The following is a 20,549-nucleotide window of genomic DNA, read 5'->3' on the forward strand; positions in this document are numbered from 1 at the left end:
CGAGCAGAAGGGAACGCGCCCTTGGAAGACGAGGCTTGGACCACCAAGCTTTCGGGGGAAGGGAGTTAAGTGAGAAACTGGGTCGCCCGGAGCCGGGCGGTGGGCAATCATCCGTTCCAAAGAAGCCCCTGTGCTGAGCTTGGACCACGTGCCCAGAAGGACATCAGTGAGGGATTCTTTGAACAGCAAAAGGGGTTCAGAGGATGTTGCCGGCGGTTGAAGCACCTATGTCGGGAGGTTAGTCCTGACTGCCACTAAAGGGAGCACCAGGCCCAAGGCCTCAGCCACCCTTCGCACCACCACAGCGTAAGACGCTCCCTCCTCTATAGCCACTGTAGTGGGAGAAAGCATGCGAAGGTCTGGGGAAGTGTCCAGATCACTGACGTCACCCAGGTCCTCTCTCCAGTCCAGCTCTTCAAGCTGGTCTGGTAAAGGGTCCAGTGACCTCTCACAGATGGAGCCTTTGAGCGACTACACTCCAGATCCCGTGTTGCGTCAGCCGACCAACAGGGAGAAGGCAAAGAGCGCCGGTGATTCTTCGCCTTCTTCATGTGCCTCGACTTACCCAAAGACTTGGAGGACGTTGAGTGCGAACAAGGTGTGGGGGCTCTGCGGCAAGTCTCGAGACATTCCTCTCGAGTGAGACTGGGAACAACAAGGCCGACTGCAAGGCCTCCAAACCTTTTCGGGAACGCTCCTGCAAAGACTTAGGATCTATGGCCCGGCAGTCGGACCACGAGTTCTTGTCATGGTCGCGCTCCAGGCACCAGAGGCACACGAGGTACGGGTCCGTCACAGACATCAGTTTGTGACAGGCCTTGCAGGGCTTGAAGCCGGTTAGACGATGGGACATCCCTCGCGCAACAAGAGTCGAAGACTCCAAAAACAAAAGACAACTAAAGTCGAAAAAAGCTTAGTTAAAAAATGACTAAAGGGGTAGCTCTCTCCGGATCTGCGCTAGGCTGACACGGAAAAAGAACTGACGTCAGCGCGCAGGGGCGGCGTCTAAGTAGGCACAGCGACGTCATCCCGGCTAGCACAATGCCGGACATGGAGTCGACCGACGCCACCCACCGGCGCGCAGGAATACTGCTGAGAATGTTTTTTCAGATAAAGTCTGACGCCTGGGGGTAATTCTAAGGTAAGGTATGTATAACTAACTGTCTCTTTCAGATAGAGTGAAATTAAGCAGTTACAGTTACCTGAGCTAACTATAACTCACGCCCCCCCCCCGCAATGCACTACTTATGGCCTCATATATTAATTACATCACTCATGACATGGTCTGTGACATCACTGATGACATCATCCACAGAATCCCTGACGCACCCACTCGCAACCCCATAGAACCTTTCATACACCCACTCACAAAGCTATTCACAGAACCATACCAGTACTTACACATCCATTCACTGATTCATAGATCTACACACACACTCATTAACCCATACAGCCACTCGTACACCCACTTGGTCACTAATATAGTCACTGACTTATCCACTTAATATACCCATACAGTCGCGCATACACTGAGTCAGTCACCCATAGAGCTACTCACACACCCACTCACTTACTCATACAGATACAAACACGTACTCACTCACCTATAAGTCACTGACCCAAGTACATTCACTCACTCTCACAGTTGCTCACCCACAAGTCACTCATTTACCCCATCACTCACCTATACTGCCTTTCACAAACCCAGTTACTCATACACCACTGACACATCCAAGTACTCACCCGCACAGCCAAACACACTAACCGATAAAGCCCCTCACACATGCACTCACTAACCCATACATCCAGTGTATGGCTCCGGGGGGGAGCAGCCCGCTCTCCTTTCTTTTTTAGGGCCTGCCCTGTGGACGTGGCAGTCCCCAATCCGAGACCAGCCTGGGAGGAGAGGCCATGGGGCTCCCCTCCCATTTAGGGTTTGGCCCAGGGGACATAGTGGGGGGGGCGCGAGGCCCCGCAAACCAAATATAAATGTAATCAGCCCTAAGGAGGTGGCGGTCCCCAGGGCTTCTTGGGCCTGCCCGCATACATAAGAAGTGCCCTGGGGAGGTGGCGATCCTCAGGGCTTTGAAAATCCCTAGGAGTGGGGGCCCCGTGCGCCCCCTTCCTATATTTGTTTTGCCCCCTGGATCTGGCCCACCCGGGGGTTATTTAAAAGCAAGCACAGGAGCCCGCGCTTCTTTTAAAAAAAAATATGTGTACAGAAATATTGCCATTTCCCTGCAACATTAAAAGAAAAAAAGCTTTTATGCCGTGGCGAGACCCCGGGGGATGCAAAGACCATAGCTTGGGGGTCAGGGTATTCCTACCCTTCCCCCTTTTCTTAATTTTCACTTGTTTCTTTGGACTCTGTGAAACGGAGTCCTAAGATGGCTGCCAACTCTTCCAGGTTAAAATGTTGGCAGCCAATCAGAGCTGTGCAATTCCCTTCACGAGCCTGACTTTTTCACTAAATATATGCGGCCAATTGCCCAAAATAATTAGCGAGTAAATACCGACTCGCAATATAAGCGCATGCATTTTGCGTTTGCAAAATTGCAAATCGCAATTTGCGGCTCGCAAATTTACATTTACAGACTAGTTGCAAATTGCGAGAACGCGCAAAAAAGCCTATTTGCGCATGCAATTTACCACTAAGCTGAAACAGGTGGTAATCAGGAACAACCTATAAAAATACACCCAGAATGCATCACAAACCTTTCCACAATGGCTGCCCTATCCGGAGGCCCCCTTTCCCCCATTTGATAACATTGGGCCTCAGCACTCTGCACCCGGCCGCCCTAGTGCCGCTGAGGGTGCTTTGAGAGTGCGTCCTTGACCCTGAGGGAACCCTGGATCTAACCTCAGAGAACCAACTCCCAAACCAAAGTACTTACCTTGAAACCTAAACCACACTTCTTCTCATTGGACTGTATTGACTGCTTTCTTGAGAAAGGAATATGCTACTTACCAGTATGCATCTGTTCTTGGCATGTAGAGCTGCAGAGTTGTACACTTAGCATAGATCGCCATCTGGTGTTGGGCCCGGATGTTTGCAGTTTGTTTTTCTTCTTGGACAGTCTTTGGAAGTCACGAGTTTGGTGACTCCTCCTTCGGTCCGTACTGCGCATGGGCTTCGGCTCCATCCTCAGATTGTTTTTCGCCAACAGGGAAATGATGGAGCGTAGTAATAACAGTGAGAAACCCATGTGTTGTATCTAAATAAGATGTACTGGAACGGATACAGGTAGCCGGGGAGGCGGGTGGGCGTGTACAACTCTGCAGCTCTACATGCCAAGAACAGATGCATACTGGTAAGTAGCATTTTCCGTTCGAGGCATATGAGCTGCAGATTGTACACTTAGCATAGATTATATAGCAGTACCCAACCTTAGCGGCGACCACCGGTATCCGTTGCAGCTGTTTGAAAAAGTGTCTTTAGTACAGCCTGGCCCACCCTAGCTTGCTGCTTGGAATGCACATCTACACAATAGTGTTTTGTGAAGGTGTGCGGTGTAGACCATGTGGCTGCTTTGCAGATGTCATCTAAGGGTATATTCCCTAGAAAAGCCATAGAAGCCCCTAACTTTCTTGTAGAGTGGGCTTTCGGAGGAACAGATAATGTTCTCTTTGCCTTTTGATAGCAAATTTGTATGCATTTTACAATCCACCTAGCTATCCCTGATTTAGAAATGGGGTTGCCTTTATGTGGTGGAGAGAAGGAAACGAACAATTGTTTAGTCTTCCTGAAGGGTTGCGTTCTTTGTATGTAGTATAGCAACGCCCTTTTCACATCAAGTGTGTGTAGGGCCCTTTCTGCAACAGATTGGGGTTGCGAAAAGAAGACAGGTAATTCCACTGATTGATTGAGGTGGAAGGGGGAAATGACTTTGGGCAGAAACTTCGGATTTGTGCGAAGTATGACCTTGCTGTGATGCATTTGTATGTAGGGTTCCTGTATGGTGAACGCTTGTATTTCACCAACCCTTCTAAGGGAAGTGATAGCTACAAGGAAAGCTGTTTTCCAGGTGAGAAACTGTAGCTCACATTTGTGCATTGGTTCGAAGGGCGGACCCATTAGTCGTGTAAGAACTAAATTTAGATTCCATACAGGGGAAGGCGGTGCCCTGGGAGGAATTACTCGTTTAAGGCCTTCCATGAAGGCTTTAATAGCGGGCACTCTGAAGAGTGATAAATGCTGTCTGTTTTGTAGATAAGCAGCGATCGCTGCTAGGTGTAGGCGTATGGATGAATATGCCAGGTTACACCTGTGAAGATGGAGCAGATAGCATATGATGTGCTGTATGGATGCATCTAGAGGGTTGATTGTATTGTTACGGCAGTAAATTACAAATCTTTTCCACTTTGCGGCATAGCATGCTCTAGTGGTAGGACGTCTGGCTTCCATGATGATGTTCATGCAATCAGGGGGAAGGTTAAGGTATCCGAATTCTAGGATTTCAGGAGCCAGATCGCCAGGTTGAGCTGAGCTGGGTCCGGGTGCCTGATTTCTCCATGGTTCTGGGTTAGGAGGCATGGGGATAGATGCAGTTTTTGATGTGGTACCACTGACAGTTGTAGTAGCGTGGTGTACCACGGCTGCCTGGCCCACGTCGGAGCTACCAGAATGAGTGTGAGGGAGTGCTGTTGTAGCTTCCTGACCACTAATGGAATTAGTGGGAGAGGTGGAAAGGCGTATGCAAATCTGCCTGACCAGTTCATCCATATCGCATTGCCCTTGGACAATGGGTGTGGGTATCTGGCGGCGAAGCTTGGGCATTTTTTGTTTTCGTGGGTGGCGAAGAGGTCTATCTGAGGATGTCCCCACTGTTGGAAGAATGGGTGAAGAACTTGTGGATGCAGTTCCCATTCGTGTAGTTGTTGTGTTTGCCTGCTGAGCAGATCTGCCATGGTGTTTTGTACGCCTGGAACGTGCTGTGCCAGGAGAAAGATGTTTTGGGGAATTGCCCATCTCCATATGCTCTGGGCTAAGCGGGAGAGCTGGGGAGAGTGTGTCCCCCCCTGTTTTTGTATATAATACATCGCAGTCATATTGTCTGTGCGAATGAGGACTGCTTTGCCCGAAATCTGTTTTTGGAAAGATTTTAGGGCTAGAAAGATCGCCAAGAGCTCCAGATGGTTGATGTGGAGCGATTTTTGCTGTGGCGTCCATAGACCTTGCATGGTGAGGTGTAGGAGGTGCGCTCCCCAGCCGGAGAGCGATGCGTCCGCTGTTAGAATCACCTGAGGAACCGGGTCCAGGAACGGCCGCCCTTTGGAAAGGTTTGTGGTGTTCCACCACTGCAGAGAGTGATGTGTGCGGCCGTCCACCAACACCAGATCCGTCAGCTGACCCTGGGCCTGGTTCCACTGTTGTGCTAGGCACTCTTGAAGTGGACGCATGTGGAGTCTTGCATGGGGCACTATGAAGATGCAAGACGCCATCATTCCTATGAGCTTCATAAACACTCTTGCTGGAAGAGAGTGTTGAGGAAGGAATGTTTTGCGTAAGGCTTGAATGCTTGTGATTCTGGCTGAGTTTGGATAGGCAATACCCTTGGAGGTGTCTATAGTGGCCCCGAGATATTGCTTTGTGTGAGATGGTATGAGGTGGGACTTTTGGTAGTTCACCGTGAAGCCTAGCTGGTGGAGCAGTTGGATGATGCTGTTTGTATGTTGCACACATTGGTCGTAGGACGCGGCTTTTATCAGCCAGTCGTCTAGGTAAGGGAAGACGTGAATGTGTTGACGTCTGAGGTGTGCTGCTACTACTGCTAGGCATTTGGTAAACACCCGTGGTGCGGTGGTGACCCCGAAGGGGAGAACCGTGAATTGGTAATGTTGCCCGTCCACCACGAACCGGAGGTATTTCCTGTGAGAGGGGTGTATTGGAATGTGAAAGTATGCGTCTTTCAGATCCAAGGTTGTGAGAAAGTCTCCCTGGCAGAGGAGTGGGAGGACTTGCTGTAGGGTGACCATGTGAAAATGGTCTGAATGTATGTAGGCATTTAGAGGCCGGAGGTCGAGAATGGGTCTGAGGGTCCCGTCTTTCTTTGGTATTAAGAAATATAGGGAGTAGACCCCTAGATTTTGTTGATTGACCGGGACCTGCTCTATAGCGTGTTTTTGGAGGAGTGAGAGTACCTCTTGTTTGAGCAGTGTGGAATGTTCTTGAGACATTGGACGGTGCCTTGGTGGGATATTGGGTGGGGTAGATGTTAGTTCGAGACAGTACCCTGACCGAATGATTTGGGTCACCCATTTGTCCGATGTTATGGACTCCCATGTGTGGATAAAGTCTTGTAGTCTGCCCCCGACCGGAGTGGGATGGTCTGGGGGGAGCGGAGGGGAGTCATTGTGTGGGTGGGGTGGCAGAACGGGTGTTGTTGGTTTTGCCCCTGCCCTTATTGTTGTTGCCTCTGTAACCGCCCCTTTGATTGCCCTTTGAAAAGGTATTTTGAGGAGGGGACTTGTAGGAGGTAGAGGCGTTATCGGTGGAGGAGCCTCTGCCTGTGCCACGAAAGGACGAGCGTCGAAAGGAACGTTTAGAGGCTTGTGTTTGGAGTGCCCCCATAGACTTTGCTGTGTCTGTGTCCCTTTTCATCTTTTCCAACGCTTCGTCTACCTTTGGCCCAAAGAGAGTTTGCTGGTCAAAGGGGTGATTGAGTATGGACGCCTGGACTTCAGGCTTGAACCCTGAGATCCTGAGCCAGGCATGGCGACGAAGCAGGACACTTGTATTTATGGCTCTAGAAGCAGTGTCGGCTGCATCGAGGGCACACTTAATGGAGGTGTTTGTAATTAGTTTACCCTCCTGTATCAGGTCATGAGCCTTGCGCTTGTGTTTTTCTGGAAGGTGCTGCATAAGAGCCTCCAGTTCGTCATAGTGTGCTCTGTCATATCGCGCAAGCAGTGCTTGTGTGTTTGCAATGCGCCACATGTTTGCAGCTTGGGAGGCGGTGCGTTTACCAGACGCGTCCAGAAGTTTAGATTCCTTGTCTGGCGGTGGGGCTTCTCCTGAGGATTGGGAGTTAGCCCGCTTTCTAGCTGTGGAGACAACTAGGGAATCTAGGGGAGCAGGGCCCTTAATGTATGCAGGGTCTGTGGGTGCCGCTTTGTACTTCTTCTCTATTCTAGGGTTCAGTACTCTGGCCCTGACAGGGTCTTTGAACACCTCTGTAGCGTGCTTGGTGACGCCCTTAAGCATGGGTAAGATAGAAGTAGATTTGTCTTGTATGTCAAATGTATCCAGTAGGAAGTCTTCTTCCACTGGTTCACTGTGCATGTCCACCCCATGATAGTGTGCTGCTCTCTGCACTAAATGATGAAACCCTAAGGAGTCCTCTGGAGGAGACGGCCTGGATGGGTATAGGTCGTCCTGAGGTATATCTGGTATATCAGGGTTACTGTAATCCTCCCATGGGTCTGGGGTCCCTGGTGGAGTGGGATCCACTGGGGCGTCCGCCGGGTAATTGTCCGGGTCCCCGTCATCCGGATCTGGGGATGGGGCCGGATCGTAGTGAGGTGGAGGTGGCGGAGACCTGGGAGGGGGAGGGGGTGGAGGTGGTGGAGGAGGTAGGGGAGGGGGTAGTGGGAAGGGCACTCTGAGGGGTGAAGTAGCAGAGTCCTTCCTTTTGGGTGGTGGAGGAGGAGCCGGAGTATCAAGGCGTCTTTTCTTGATAATTAAAGTCAATAGTCCAGTCTTTGGATCTTTGGACAGAGTCTTTTGTAGAGGGTCTGGTGTAAACAGAGCCAGTGGCGTCGAATCGTCCGTCGGCACCGGTGATTTCGGAGCCGAGGGCTTCGATGGTTTGTGTGCGCCATGCTTTTTTGGGGCCTCCTGTTTTTTCGGCGTCGAAGGAGTTTTCGGCGTCGGAGCGTCGGTGCCGACAGATTTGTGTTTGGTCGGCACCGAGAGTCCAGGCTTCGGCACCGGTGGCTTCGGAGTCGAGCTGGATATTGCTTTCTTCGGTGCCGGATGCTGTTTTTCGGCACCGGGCGTCGGCTGGCTCGATCCCGAGCTGCCGTGAGACTTTGGATGCTTCGACACCGAGCCCGAAGGTGGGGTGATCGAAGCTTTGGTCTTGGTTTTGCCCAGGCCGGCAGGCGAGGGAGTAACCTGAGTCTCTTTGGTTTTGGGCGCGGGGGTGGGAGGGGGCACAGTACTCACGGCCCGCTGCGCCGGTGTGATGTCCTCCACGTCGGAGTCGTCGGCTTCGGAAGCGCTGACGACGTCTTCTTCCTGCTCGGTGTGTGTTTGCCCCGAAGCTTCGGCGCCGTCTCCGAAGATGTCCGGTGGAGCTGCAGACGATGAGTGCGCCATGGTGCGTCGAGCTTTTCGATCCCGGATGGTTTTCTTCGATCGAAAAGACTTACAGGCGGGGCAGTCTCTGGCCTCGTGTTCTGGAGAGAGGCAAAGATTACACACCTGATGGAGGTCGGTGTGGGGAAATTTAGACCCACATTTTGGGCACTTTTTGAACGGAGCCCTTTCCATCGGCCGGGACCGGAGTCGAGGAGGGCCCGAAGGCCGGTGCCGATGTACGGGATGGAGAAAAGTGCCGCTTCGAGAGATGAAGATGATGATGAAGAAACTCGAAGATACGAGGATTTTCCGTCGAGGCTGGAACCGTAGAAGTTCGAAGCCGGAGCACGAAGTATCACATCCGAGCCCGATGGCGGAAAAAAACAATCTGAGGATGGAGCCGAAGCCCATGCGCAGTACGGACCGAAGGAGGAGTCACCAAACTCGTGACTTCCAAAGACTGTCCAAGAAGAAAAACAAACTGCAAACATCCGGGCCCAACACCAGATGGCGATCTATGCTAAGTGTACAATCTGCAGCTCATATGCCTCGAACATTATTTTTAAGTGTGAAGTTGGTTTTGTATGAGAACTTGAACTGCAAATGTCTAAAAACTGATTTACTTAACTTTTCTCTAGGAAATGCCCCAGTGTGATATCTAGGCATATCACACTAAGTAGAAAAGTAATCCATAAAGTAATCTGAAAAGTAATCATAAGTAATCTAACTGTAATTTCCACTGTATTAAAAGTATTTACAAACCTGTAACAGAGTCATTTTCATTCAGCTTGCTTGTATTCAACTTGCCTTGAAAAGTATCATTTACACTTACCTGTGCCAGTCTTGCTTGGTTCCAGAAAATAAATATAACTAAACATTATTTTTATACAAACAAATTGGTCTGAGTTCAGTCTGAGTGTGTGACATCATTTGCTGCCCGAGTGTGTACAACAAATGCTTAACACTACCCTCTGATAAAGCCTTACTGCTCGCCCACACTACCACAAATAGAGAGTAAGGTGCTATCTACTTTTACCTCTGCCTACCTTTGGGGTTTCACTGGACTCTACACACTATACCTCATGTTGGTATAATATATACAGAGCCAGCTCCCTACAGATATGTTCAATTCATCACAACAAATCACAAGTGTGGTGATTTTACCCAGGCCACGACATACAACATGCAACCACGCAGGACTGTGGATTCTGGATTCCTGAATCAAATAGGAATATATCTACATACCCACTGTTACCTATTAGGTATCAAAATGCAGCACTACTTTCACTGATGACACTTACCTCAGCGGGCTGAAATTCAACATTACAAATGCCACAGCAAGCATCAGACAGAAACCTCTTCGTTTTGGAGCAGTCACTTTAAGGCGCATGTTCTACAAAGAGATGAAAGAGGACAAACAAAACGTGGAAATTACTACTGATTTGGCAGTTCAACATAATGAAACTCTCATTCTTTAATATCCTAAAATAGATAAAGGCATACCATCTTATCCCACTTTAGGTATTCTATAAATCAAAGACGGATGAACAGATGGCAGACTCCAATTGCAGCTGCAATTTTCAACACCTACCACTGCACTGGAACCCAACAGCGTTGTGAGGCATAAAGGATGGCAATAAAGTGCTAAACAAATCTTTGTTTATATAACACCATTGCAGAAGTCAAATCTTGCAGAGAGCACAGACTGAAATGGGAGCTCCACAAAATACTTCGTAATCAATCAATGGCTCCATCACTGTAGACCTCTTCATTAATAAAAGGAAAAACATTTCGAAAACTGCTCATACAATTCTGAAACTAATATGTAGACTATGCGGAACCTACAGCACATTAACTTTACAAGGAAAAATTGCACATAAATGAACATAAAAGTTGTTGCCGAAAAGTAGTGGCTGTAAAGAACAAGTTACCTACCTTCTGTAATGATATATCTGTAAGAGACATAAATTAGTTATAGTTTCCTTGCCTTAGAATTACCTTCAGGCGTCAGACTGGATCCAGAGAATTTTTCTGTAGCAGTACCCCCGTGCATTGGTAGGTGGTGTCGGTCGACTCTGCGTTCGGCGTCGTGGTCGCCGGGATGACTTCACGGTGTAAAACGCTGCCCCTGCCCGCTGACCTCAGTTTAGACACTACTTTCCACGCCAGAAGCGCAGAGCCATGCTAGACACTGACCAATGGTGAACAAAACTAGGGCCCTGAGAGGGAGTACCTTACACTAGAAGTCAGTTCGCACAATGGCCAAGATGGGTGGGGCGGTAAGAAATCTATAACTTATATACATCTCTTATAGATACCGAAGGTAAGTAATTTGTTCATCTGAAAGAGACAATTAGTTATAGATTCCTTACCTTAGAATAGATACCCCTGCAATGCCAACCCCGGAGGTGGGTCTGCGAACCACGTTCACACCAGAAAGTCCTGGAGAACAGAACAGCCAAAATAGCCTTCTCTCCAGATTTGGCTATCCAGGCAATAATTTTTGGTGAATGTATGCAAAGATGCCCATATGTCAATGAGCAAGACTCCACGTCCCAAACAAGTAGTGGCTGCCGTCGCCCTGGTAAAATGGGCAAGCAGTCCTACTGCTGGTTCCTTTTTTGCCAAAGAATAGCAGATTTTGATGCATAGGACAACCCATTGAGAGATGGTACGTTTGTTCACAGCCTGACCTTTCTTACCGCCCACATAACCCACGAAGAGTTGATCATCCAACCGGAAATCTTTAGTGCGGTCAAGGTAGAAGAACAGCGCACGTTTTGGGTCCAGACAGTGGAGTCTCTCCTACTCTTTCAAAGGTTGCATAGGCTGGAAGAAGGTGGGCAATGTGATTTTCTGAGCTAGGTGAAAAGAGGTAACCACTTGGGACAGAAAAGAGGGCCTAGTGCAAAGGACCACTTTGTCCGGATGAACTGCAAGAAAAGGAGACTTGGAGGAAAGAGCCTGAAGCTCACTCACCCTGCGTGCAGATGTGATGGCAAGCAGGAAAACGTTCTTCAAGGTAAGAAGACAAAGAGGACAATTATGTAGTGGCTCAAAAGGAGCACACATAGGGAAAGTAAAAACAAGATTCAAGTCCCACGGGGGCATTATGAAAGGAGAGCGATGAAAAAAGAGATGAGTAATGCCCTTTAGAAATATATTTACAATCTGAAGCTTGAAAAGAGAAGGCTAATCAGTAAGGCACAAAAAGGCAGAGATGGCCAAAATATAGCCTTTAAGAGTGCCCAGAGCTGAGCCCTGCTGGGCCAAAGATAGAATAAAGAGGGAAACCTCTGAAAAAGGGGCAGAAAGAGGATCCATGGCCTTTGCTGTGCACCATGCCACAAATTTGTTCCATCTACAGGCAAATACCATTTTAGTGCCGGCATGCCTGGCTGCCAAGATGACATTACAGACTTCAGGAGGAAGGTCGAAAGCTGTCAACTGTCGCCGCTCAATCTCCACGCAAGGAGGTGGAGGCTGGACAGGTTCGGGTGGAGGACCGTCCCCTGTTGCTGCGACAGAAGATCCTCCAGAAGAGGTAGTCTGATCGGAGGATCGATAGTCATGCTCAAGAGCTCTGGCTACCAGACTCTTCGTGCCCAGTAGGAGCCACAAGAATGACTTAGACCCAGTCACGCTTAATCTTCTTCAGCACTCTGGGCTGAAGTGGTACAGGCAGAAAGGCGTACAGGTGGCCGCAATTCCACTCGCGACGAAAAGCATTGCAGCAAGAGTGCTGCCATGGAAACTCCAACACGCAGAACTGCTGACAGTGGCTGTTCTCTTCGGTGACGAACACATCTAACCAAGGATCTCCCCACTGCGGAAAGAGACCTTGCACCACCTCCGAGTGAAGATGCCATTCGTGATCTATCATGCACCGGTGGCTGAGTTTGTCTGCCCTGGCGTTCAGAGAACCTGCCAGGTATTGAAACATTAGAGATATGCCCTGATGGTCCAGCCATGTCCAAAGGCAAAGAGCCTCTTGACATATGGTCCACGACCCAACACACCCAGTTTGTTGCTGTACCACTCAGCGGTGGTGGCTGTGAACACCTGCATACTCTTCCTTTGACAGAAGGAAGGAATGCCTTCAGTGCAAAGACAGATCGGCCGGAGCTCCAAAAGGTTGATGTGGAGACCGGACTCCGCTGGAGACCAGAGACGTCTGATCTCCACCTCTCCCAGGTGGCCGACGCATCCATCACTACTGTGAACTCTGGCTGGGTATGGGAGAGGGATCTGCTGCTGACCCAACCTGGTTCGTGATCCACCACTGCAATCTGGACGACATCGGAAAGATTTCCCTGATGCTGCGCCCACTGGAACTTCAGGTCCCACTGCAGAGCCTGCATTCGCCACCTGGCATGATCCACCAGCAGGAGGCCAAGAGGCCCAGCAGCCTCAGGGTCAATCTCTCCGAAATACGGGATAGAGGCTGAAACATCTGTATCATAGCCCGAATATACCGGACTCGCTGCTCTGGGAATATAAGCCCGAAAGTGCGCTGTATCCAGAACTGCTCTGATGAAAAGGAGCTTCTGAGAGGGAATCAGGTGTGACTTCGGCATGTTGATAGTGAACCCCAGCGAGTGCAGGAGGTACGCTGTAGTCTGGAGGTGGGAGGAGACAGCCTGGGGTGAGATCGCCTTCAGCAGCCAGTCGTCGAGATAGGGGAGGACTGGAAAACCTGATCTGCGCAGATGAGCTGCGATCACCGCCATCACCTACGTGAACACCCGAGGGGCACTGGTAAGGCCAAAGGGGAGCACGGTAAACTGAAAAATCTTGTGGTCTACCGTGAACCATAGGTAACGCCTGAGGACTGGCAGGACGGGTGTAGGAGAGTGGCATCTACTGCATAGTTGCCCCCAACTTTTTGCAGATGTTTTGACTGTTTTATGACACTAGCCAGGCTGTGACCCTGCTATCCAGGACCCCAGCCTATCTGCTTCTTCTCTAAACTGATGTGAGTACCCTAGGTACCTACCAATTGGATACTGAGGACACCCTATCAGCCCTTTGTAGATGGTACCCTAGGTACCCAGGGCATGGGTCCCCCAGAGGCCTACCAGGGGCTGCAGCACTTATTGTGCCACCCCTGGGACAGCCATACCAAATGACACCACCAGAGCACTACTGTAGTCTGGGTAAGGTGGTGCTTGCACCCCTTACAGGGATATAGGGAATCCTGTATCCCACTTAATACGACACGTATATCCTCATAGGTCACCCCTAAGGCAGGCCTTGCTAATCCTACAAGGCAGGGTGCTGAGATATGTGTGAGGGGTTTACCCCTACCTGAGTAGGGCCCCTCTGAAACCTTCGTAAAACTATTGCTGGGTTGTTTGTAGTGTAGCCATACCATATACTCTTAACCGCATTATAAGTAATCGCGTTAGCGTGATAACTTGAGAATGGCTATACAGAACCATATTGTGTTTGTTGTCAAACATGTAGCAATCATACCCCCAGTCCAGTCATGGGCATGAGGGCATGATTCCCCCCTGCTAGAGGGGAGATATGGGAAAAGCGGCAGAATTTAGACACCAATTTAAAAGTGCACACGTAGTACAAAATGGATGCTACCCACCACCCACTCGACTCTGGCTGCCTGTTGTTGGGCAGATCTCCAGCCACGGCAGCTGGACAGTAGGGATCTTGTTGCAGGGAGGTGCTCCCACCTCCCCAGACAGACTATGTGGATTGGAACTGGGTGGGTGCACCATAGGATGTCTTTCAGACTTGCACGTAGGCTTCTCCAGTGCCTACTTCTGCATACACCGCCTCAAACCGGTTCAGGGGCATCCTGTCCCCTGCCCAGGCGGGAAACCACACAAAGGGGAGAGGGTGTAGCCACCCTTTCCCGCCTGAACTCTCATTGGTGGGCTCTGATCTGGACACTCCCCTAATCTTTGGATAAAAGTGAATACAGGGTCCCCAGAGCCTCAGATTATTCTTGAACTTCACAGACTTGAACTTCGACTGGCTGCCGCACAGCTGAATGAAGAAATCTCCCTTGGGGTAAAGGAGTTACCCCCCTGCTTCGCAGGCACCTGAAACACTGCAAGTGACCCGGTTGGAACCTCGCTGCTCCTACGGACATCGACGACTCTTTCCTACCTTGAGGTGGGTTTCCAAGCATCCCAGAGGCCAGTGAGTGTGCACAGCAAAGCTCAGCACCGTGGACCCCGTGGGTGCCGAGATCCCCAATACCCCAGGACACCGGCCACCTCTTGAACAGCACCCGACCCCGACGAGTGGGGAAGTTGTGCTTTGGCCCATCATTGTGCCAACCTCTCAGCATCATCTGTGCGAAAGATCGACGCCCTAGCCCGCTCCGGCGACCCGTGGGCGCATCTTTACGCACGCCAAATTGCTGCCTCCCGCGGTCCCTTGTCTCTCGACTGGTGGGCTCTAGCGGAGGTCAATGTTCGATTCCAAGAGTTCCCCTGGTTGCTCCAGGCCTGCTCTTCAGTCTCCTCGCTGGAGACCTCGCTCAGACCTCGTGGGTCTGCACCAGTAGCAGTTTTGTGTTTCTTGCGTGGGTTGCGGTTGCCAAGGCTTAGTGGATCCAATCCGGACACTAACACCTCAGCGACCCTCATCCTTCGTGGGACAGTCGCCCTCCAGAAGCTGGCCTTCCTTGACGCCTCCTGGACCCCGTGGCTGACTATCCAAGCTACACCTCTTCTACCTGGAAGCACCCGACATAGAAGGGCGACTTCTCTTGAGCCCCCTGGTCACTGTGCCGTGACCCAGACTCTGTCCCCTCTGCTTTCAGGTCCTTCTCTTCAAGATCTACATTTTCATTCTTCACGACATCGACGGCGCTTCTTGCTAGCAGCAGTTCTTCACGTTTTGCCATTGAAATTCGGTCCATGACCCGACATCGAAAACGACCTATGCACCCGGCTTCCCTGGGGCAGGTAACAGTGGTACCTCGGTACTCTCGTGGGTGTGGGTCTTCAAAAGCTTAACTCTAAACTCTTGAACTTTAACTCCTGCTAGAAGTGTTTTTAATCTTGTAAAATTCAACCGCGACATTCTCCATAGGCTTTAATAGAGATCCCGACAGTAGCTTTAGACACTGCACGCGTCTCCGTGGGTCCCCTTCCTCACTACCTTGGGTGGTTTCACAAGGGGCCAGCGACCCTAAATGCCCTAGGCATTGTCTGTAGAGTTGTCGTGGTTCCTATACCACTTTTTTGATATATGGTTTGGTCCCCCCCCCCCCCCCCCCCCCCCCCCCCCCGGGGCCCTATGATTGCAGTGCTATTTATTGTAACTATCAATGCTTGTTTGAATTGTATCTTTACCTCTAGCCTCATAAAGAGACTAGTGGGGTTATTCTTCGAATAAATTCATATATTTTATATATATACCTGTGTGGACTACTCTTTCATTTGGTTATTCAAGAGGTTATCTTTGGTAAAACAATAAGCTTAACACTCCTTCAAGACTTAGCCTGAAGGCTGCTCTCCACAGCTACCACTAGGATAGCTTTCTTTAAAGGTTGTCTTTAACCTATCACCATAAGAGTCGAATTGGACTGGTGCAAGGTGTCCCCCTATAACTAGAGGACAGCATATGCCAGGCCAACTTCTCATAACGGGGATGTGTGAAGTAGGCGTCCTGGAAGTCCAGTGCTACCATCCAGTTTCTGGGATCGAGGGCAGACAAGACCTGAGCTAACGTGAGCATTTTGAACTTCTCCTTCCTGAGGCAGCGGTTGAGGGCCCTGATGTCTAAGATAAGATACAGGTCCTTGTCCTTCTTGCATACCTGGGGAGTAACAACCATGACCTACTCCTGGCACAGGGACCCTTTCGATAGCTCCCTTGGCCAAGAGAGCTGCAACTTCCTGGCGGAGAATGGCCAAGTGATACTCCAACATGCAATGGAGTGATTGTGGCATGGAGGTAGGGGTAGTCTCGAAGGGGAGGGAGTAGCTCCTTTGGACTACCTGCAAAACCCACTTGTCCAACGTGATGTTTTGCCAGTGAGGAGGTGATGGCGATTCATGCCGCCCACTGGCCTCTGGTGGCCCTGAAAGGTCAGACTAAGAGGGTTTGGAAGCTGTTGCAGGCTGGGCATGGGTGGAATGGCCCGCCCGCTGACCCCCGGACCCGCGTCGCTGGGTCCCACGGCCACGCAGAGGCTGGGTAGCTTGTGCAGCCCTGTGGCCAGATTGGGTGGAATGTGGTGGGGCACCCCTTCCGTAGCTATGTAAGGGGTGAAAGGAACACTGCAGGGGCGAGAGGTAGCTGCGAGGCCCAAGTATGTGGCCGTAGCCCTAGAATCCTTGAAGCGCTTAAAGCGATGAGTCCGCCTTGTCTAGGAACAGCTGACTGCCATCAAAGGGAATGTGCAGAAGGGTGGATTTGACATCCCCAGAGAAATCAGACGTTCTCAACCAGGCGTAGCGCCTCTAGGCTACTGACGTGGAAACCGTTCTGCCCAGAGAGTCGGCGGTGTCCAGCCCACACCAAATGGTGAACTTAGCTGCGTCTCGACCCTCTGCCCCTGCGTGGGTGAGAACCTCCTCCGGGCACTCTGGCAGCACTTGTACAACCGTACCCCACACGTATGGGTAGAACGGCCCAAGAGGCACGCGGTGTTCACCGACTGCAGTGCTAAGCTGGCGAAAGAAAACATCTTCCCAAGGTGGTCCAGCTTCTTGGATTCCCTCTCTGGGGGAGCAGGAGGGCATGCGCCCTTAGAAGACTAGGCTTGGACCACCAAGCTCTTGGGGTAGGGTGTTGGGAGAGGAAAAGTGGGTGACCCAGAGCCGGGCGGTGGCGTTGGGCAATAATCCTGTCCACAGGAGACCCAGGGCTGGGTTTGGACCCAGTCAGTAAAGGCTTAAATAAATGGCAGCAGGGGCTCCGAAGAGGCTGGTGCCGGTTGAAGTACCTCTGTCAGGAAGTTAGTCCGGACTGCCACCATTGGAAGCTCCAGGCCCAAAGCTTCAGCCTCCCTACGCAACACCACTGCATGCGAAGCTCCCTCCTCCATAGACACGGTAGGGGGAAGAGAGCATGCCAAGGTCCGGTGAGGTACCCAAACCACTGGCATAACCTAGTTCCTCTCACCAATCCGGCTGTTAGAAAAACTGTGGTGATTATGGATTGTTCTATGTAAGTTAGCACTCGCTGCACCATTTTATGTTTGGCCGCTATTTGGTGAGTGCTTGCAATGTTCAACACTCCGTCCATCATCCCCTTTGGTTTTGCTTTATTTGCCCTAAGTCGACAGGGTATGCCCAGATGTGGGTCCCTTGCTCACTTTGCCACTGGATTCAAGCTGGCCTGGCTGATGATGGCTGATTAGCCAGAAACCGGTCCCAGGATGCTTGTTTCCAGTCCATGGAAGACATGGCTTGGCAGTTCGGGCTGGACTGTTCCCATGAGGCACAGGGTCAGATTGATTTGCATATGGTCATGTCTGAACTGGGGTGGCGGAATGAGCTAAAAGAATGATGGATTAAACCCATATCAGTTGACTGGGGGTGAGTGCTTGCAATGTTCAACACTCCGTCCATCATCCCCTTTGGTTTTGCTTCGCCCGCTATTTTGAACCATGATCAAAACTAATCTTTCCTTTCCTGAAAACACAGATTTTGGTAAGTCTCATTTCTCCAAGGTTGGGCAATGCTTTTTTCTCTATGAATACACTGTTCTCATTAGCGCATACCTTTCCCACTAGATAGAGGTCTTCTCCTACTAGTCTAGAGGTAGGCACAGACTGAACAATCTTGGGCAGGAGATAGTGTGTGCCCAGCCTCAGGATCTAAACTTATCCTTCTGTACTTCTTTACGTAGCTGCATCTGCCTGGAAAATTCTATTGTGGGCATGCCATCATTGGTTCTGAATCGTACATAATGTATCACCCTGTTTGCTGATGTCAGTCCCTCTGCAGCAATCCTAATAGACTGGAAAGACTGGGCTCCACTCGAGTGTATCTGAATAAATATATTGGTTTGTATTCTCCACTGTCTGACCGACTCTTCATTTGTATGGAAGGCTGAGAGGTAGTCATGAGTGACCCGGGTGACCCTAATCGGGTCAATTCCTTCAGATGGCACCCGAACAGGGACTCCATCGGGGAGTGGCCCATCCCCTCCTGAGGACGGGTGGGGAGGTCGGGGCCATCGTCTGTTTCAGGGATCTCTACACGAGAGAGTTGCTGTACTCGCAGCTGCCCCTGCTGTCATGCCAGACGGTGTCTCGCCCAGTGGTCATCCCAACTGGAGTCCTGAACAGCAAAACCCTTGGATCTGACCATTTGGTCCGATGAGTCGGCAGTGGAAAATACATTTGTTTGACCTGCATGGATCAGGTATGTTTGTTTTGGTTCATTGTGGATCTGGTACCATTTTGGTTTGTATTTGGTATGGTCTGGGGACTGATTTTGGGTGAAAAGTGTTTGCAAATACTTTGCCAGGCATAAGTAGTGAATTTGTTTTCTTTTGAGAATGCCTAGAATAAGTAAACTGGTTTCTTTGTGCTGTCAGTGTTGTTCTGCTGATGCTCGACTGGAGGAAAGTCAACCGGCGCTTCCAGAAGGCAATCCGAATTTTGATATGTATGTGAAGCATGGCCTTGGCCCGATTATGTTTAGTACGCTATGGCACCAATATCTGAGGGACAATGCCTAATTGCAGTAGCCTTTGACAGGCACTTTCGATGAGCAAAAGATCGAGTATTTACAAGAGCAGTTGTTTAGAAAGAAGTAGACAGTCTATGTTTGATTCCCTTAGAACGTGGCAAAGAGCAGCTAAACCGAGGCGAATGAAAGCAGAAAAAGAGGCCCAGAAAGGGAGAATGCAGACGTTGACTCAGAAGGCCATAGCATATGACAAGAAAAAGCAGGAGAAGGGTATTGAATGTGAAGATAGAAGGTTTTGATTACAGATTGATAAATCTTATGTGGCCCAAGAAGAAAATGATACTTTTGTGGAAGAATTGTTAGATACTCGACCCCTACCTCCATATGCACCGCAGAGGATATATCCCGCTATTCCCTCACAGTCCCAGCCACACGTTTCTACTGCCTCTGCTGTTTCTGCTCCTGCTACTGTTGATCAGACTGCTTTGGCCATGGCACCTCCTGTCCTTTCTTTGTCCTCGCTATCGGTGGCAACTATGACTGTTAGTACTCCTGTCACACCCATTGTTTCAGCGTCTTTTTCGCCAGCTCCTACACCTGTAACGCAGCCAGCAGCGACGTTAGTGCCTGTTACTTCTGTTGCTACTTCCACCGTGGTCTTCCCTCTGTCTATTGAGAGAGGTGTTCGGTTGTTTATTAATAGATTTGTTTCTAATTTGCTTACTGAGATTGCGACTCGATTGCAGGCTTCCCAAAGCACCTGGTCCACCTCTCTCTCTTCTGTTATTTTGAATATGGCACAGTACTATGAGCATAGGGATAGTAAGGAAAAAGAGAGGACAGAGAAAAAGCATAAGGATTTGAAGACAAAGGTGTTGTTGCATCAGGCTTTTAGAGGGAATGGTAGAGGATGTGGTGGTTTTGCCTGACAGCTTCCACGTACTAGTAGGCAGCCAAACGCTACGTCCCTGGATCCGAATCAGTGTTCGTGTTGTAAAGAGGAGGGACATTGGCATAGCAAGTGTCCTGTGCTTTTGCAGAAGGTGGTGGTCCCTAGAGGACAAGATTTTCATGATAGGGGTCGTGGAGCTGGTGGGGCAGGCAGGGCTCAAAGCTGTAGCCTCAGAGTCGTTCTGATAATAATTACTTTGCTGACCCTCAGGATGGACAGTACTACCACGATGATTAGGATGTGGATGAAGTGACAGGAATGTCTTACAGCTAGGAAAGCCAGGGACAGAGTGGGGGACCAGTTACGATACCTGTAGACCAGCGGAGTCCGTATGTCACAGCGGAACTGTAAGGTTCGACTAAGGAATTTTTTGTGGACACAGGTGCGTCGAAAAGTTCAGTTTCTCAAAATATGGTCCCTGGGGTGGCTCTGTCCAGCCATAATAGTTTTGGTAGGTTTTTCTGGTGTACTGGTTGTAAACTCCATTTCAAGACTCCTTGCGTTGACTATTGGTCCTTTCACTGTGGATTCGCCATTTTTGCTGGCATCTGTGGTGAGGATTTGATGGGTTGGTTCCCCAGCAGCTGTCTATATGACGATGGGTCCAGATGTAGTGTGCGCTAAGCAGCGTTTGTCCAAAGATGCGCCCCTTCCTGTTGAATTTAAAAATGTGCCAC

General features: G+C 50.1%; 1 protein-coding gene across 2 annotated transcripts in view; it reads right to left on the reverse strand.

The window, feature by feature from the left end:
- Window positions 1–20,549, reverse strand: part of ATF6 (activating transcription factor 6) — a 740,128-nt gene that overhangs the window by 463,541 nt on the left and 256,038 nt on the right. For both annotated transcript variants that reach the window (XM_085654834.1, XM_085654835.1), the window contains one exon: window positions 9,604–9,695. In XM_085654834.1, coding sequence (XP_085510960.1) covers window positions 9,604–9,695 — 92 coding nt within the window. The remainder of the gene's footprint in view (window positions 1–9,603; window positions 9,696–20,549) is intronic.

This window comes from Triturus cristatus, chromosome 4_1, assembly GCF_964204655.1.
Source record: "Triturus cristatus chromosome 4_1, aTriCri1.1, whole genome shotgun sequence".
Classification (NCBI taxonomy): domain Eukaryota; kingdom Metazoa; phylum Chordata; class Amphibia; order Caudata; family Salamandridae; genus Triturus; species Triturus cristatus.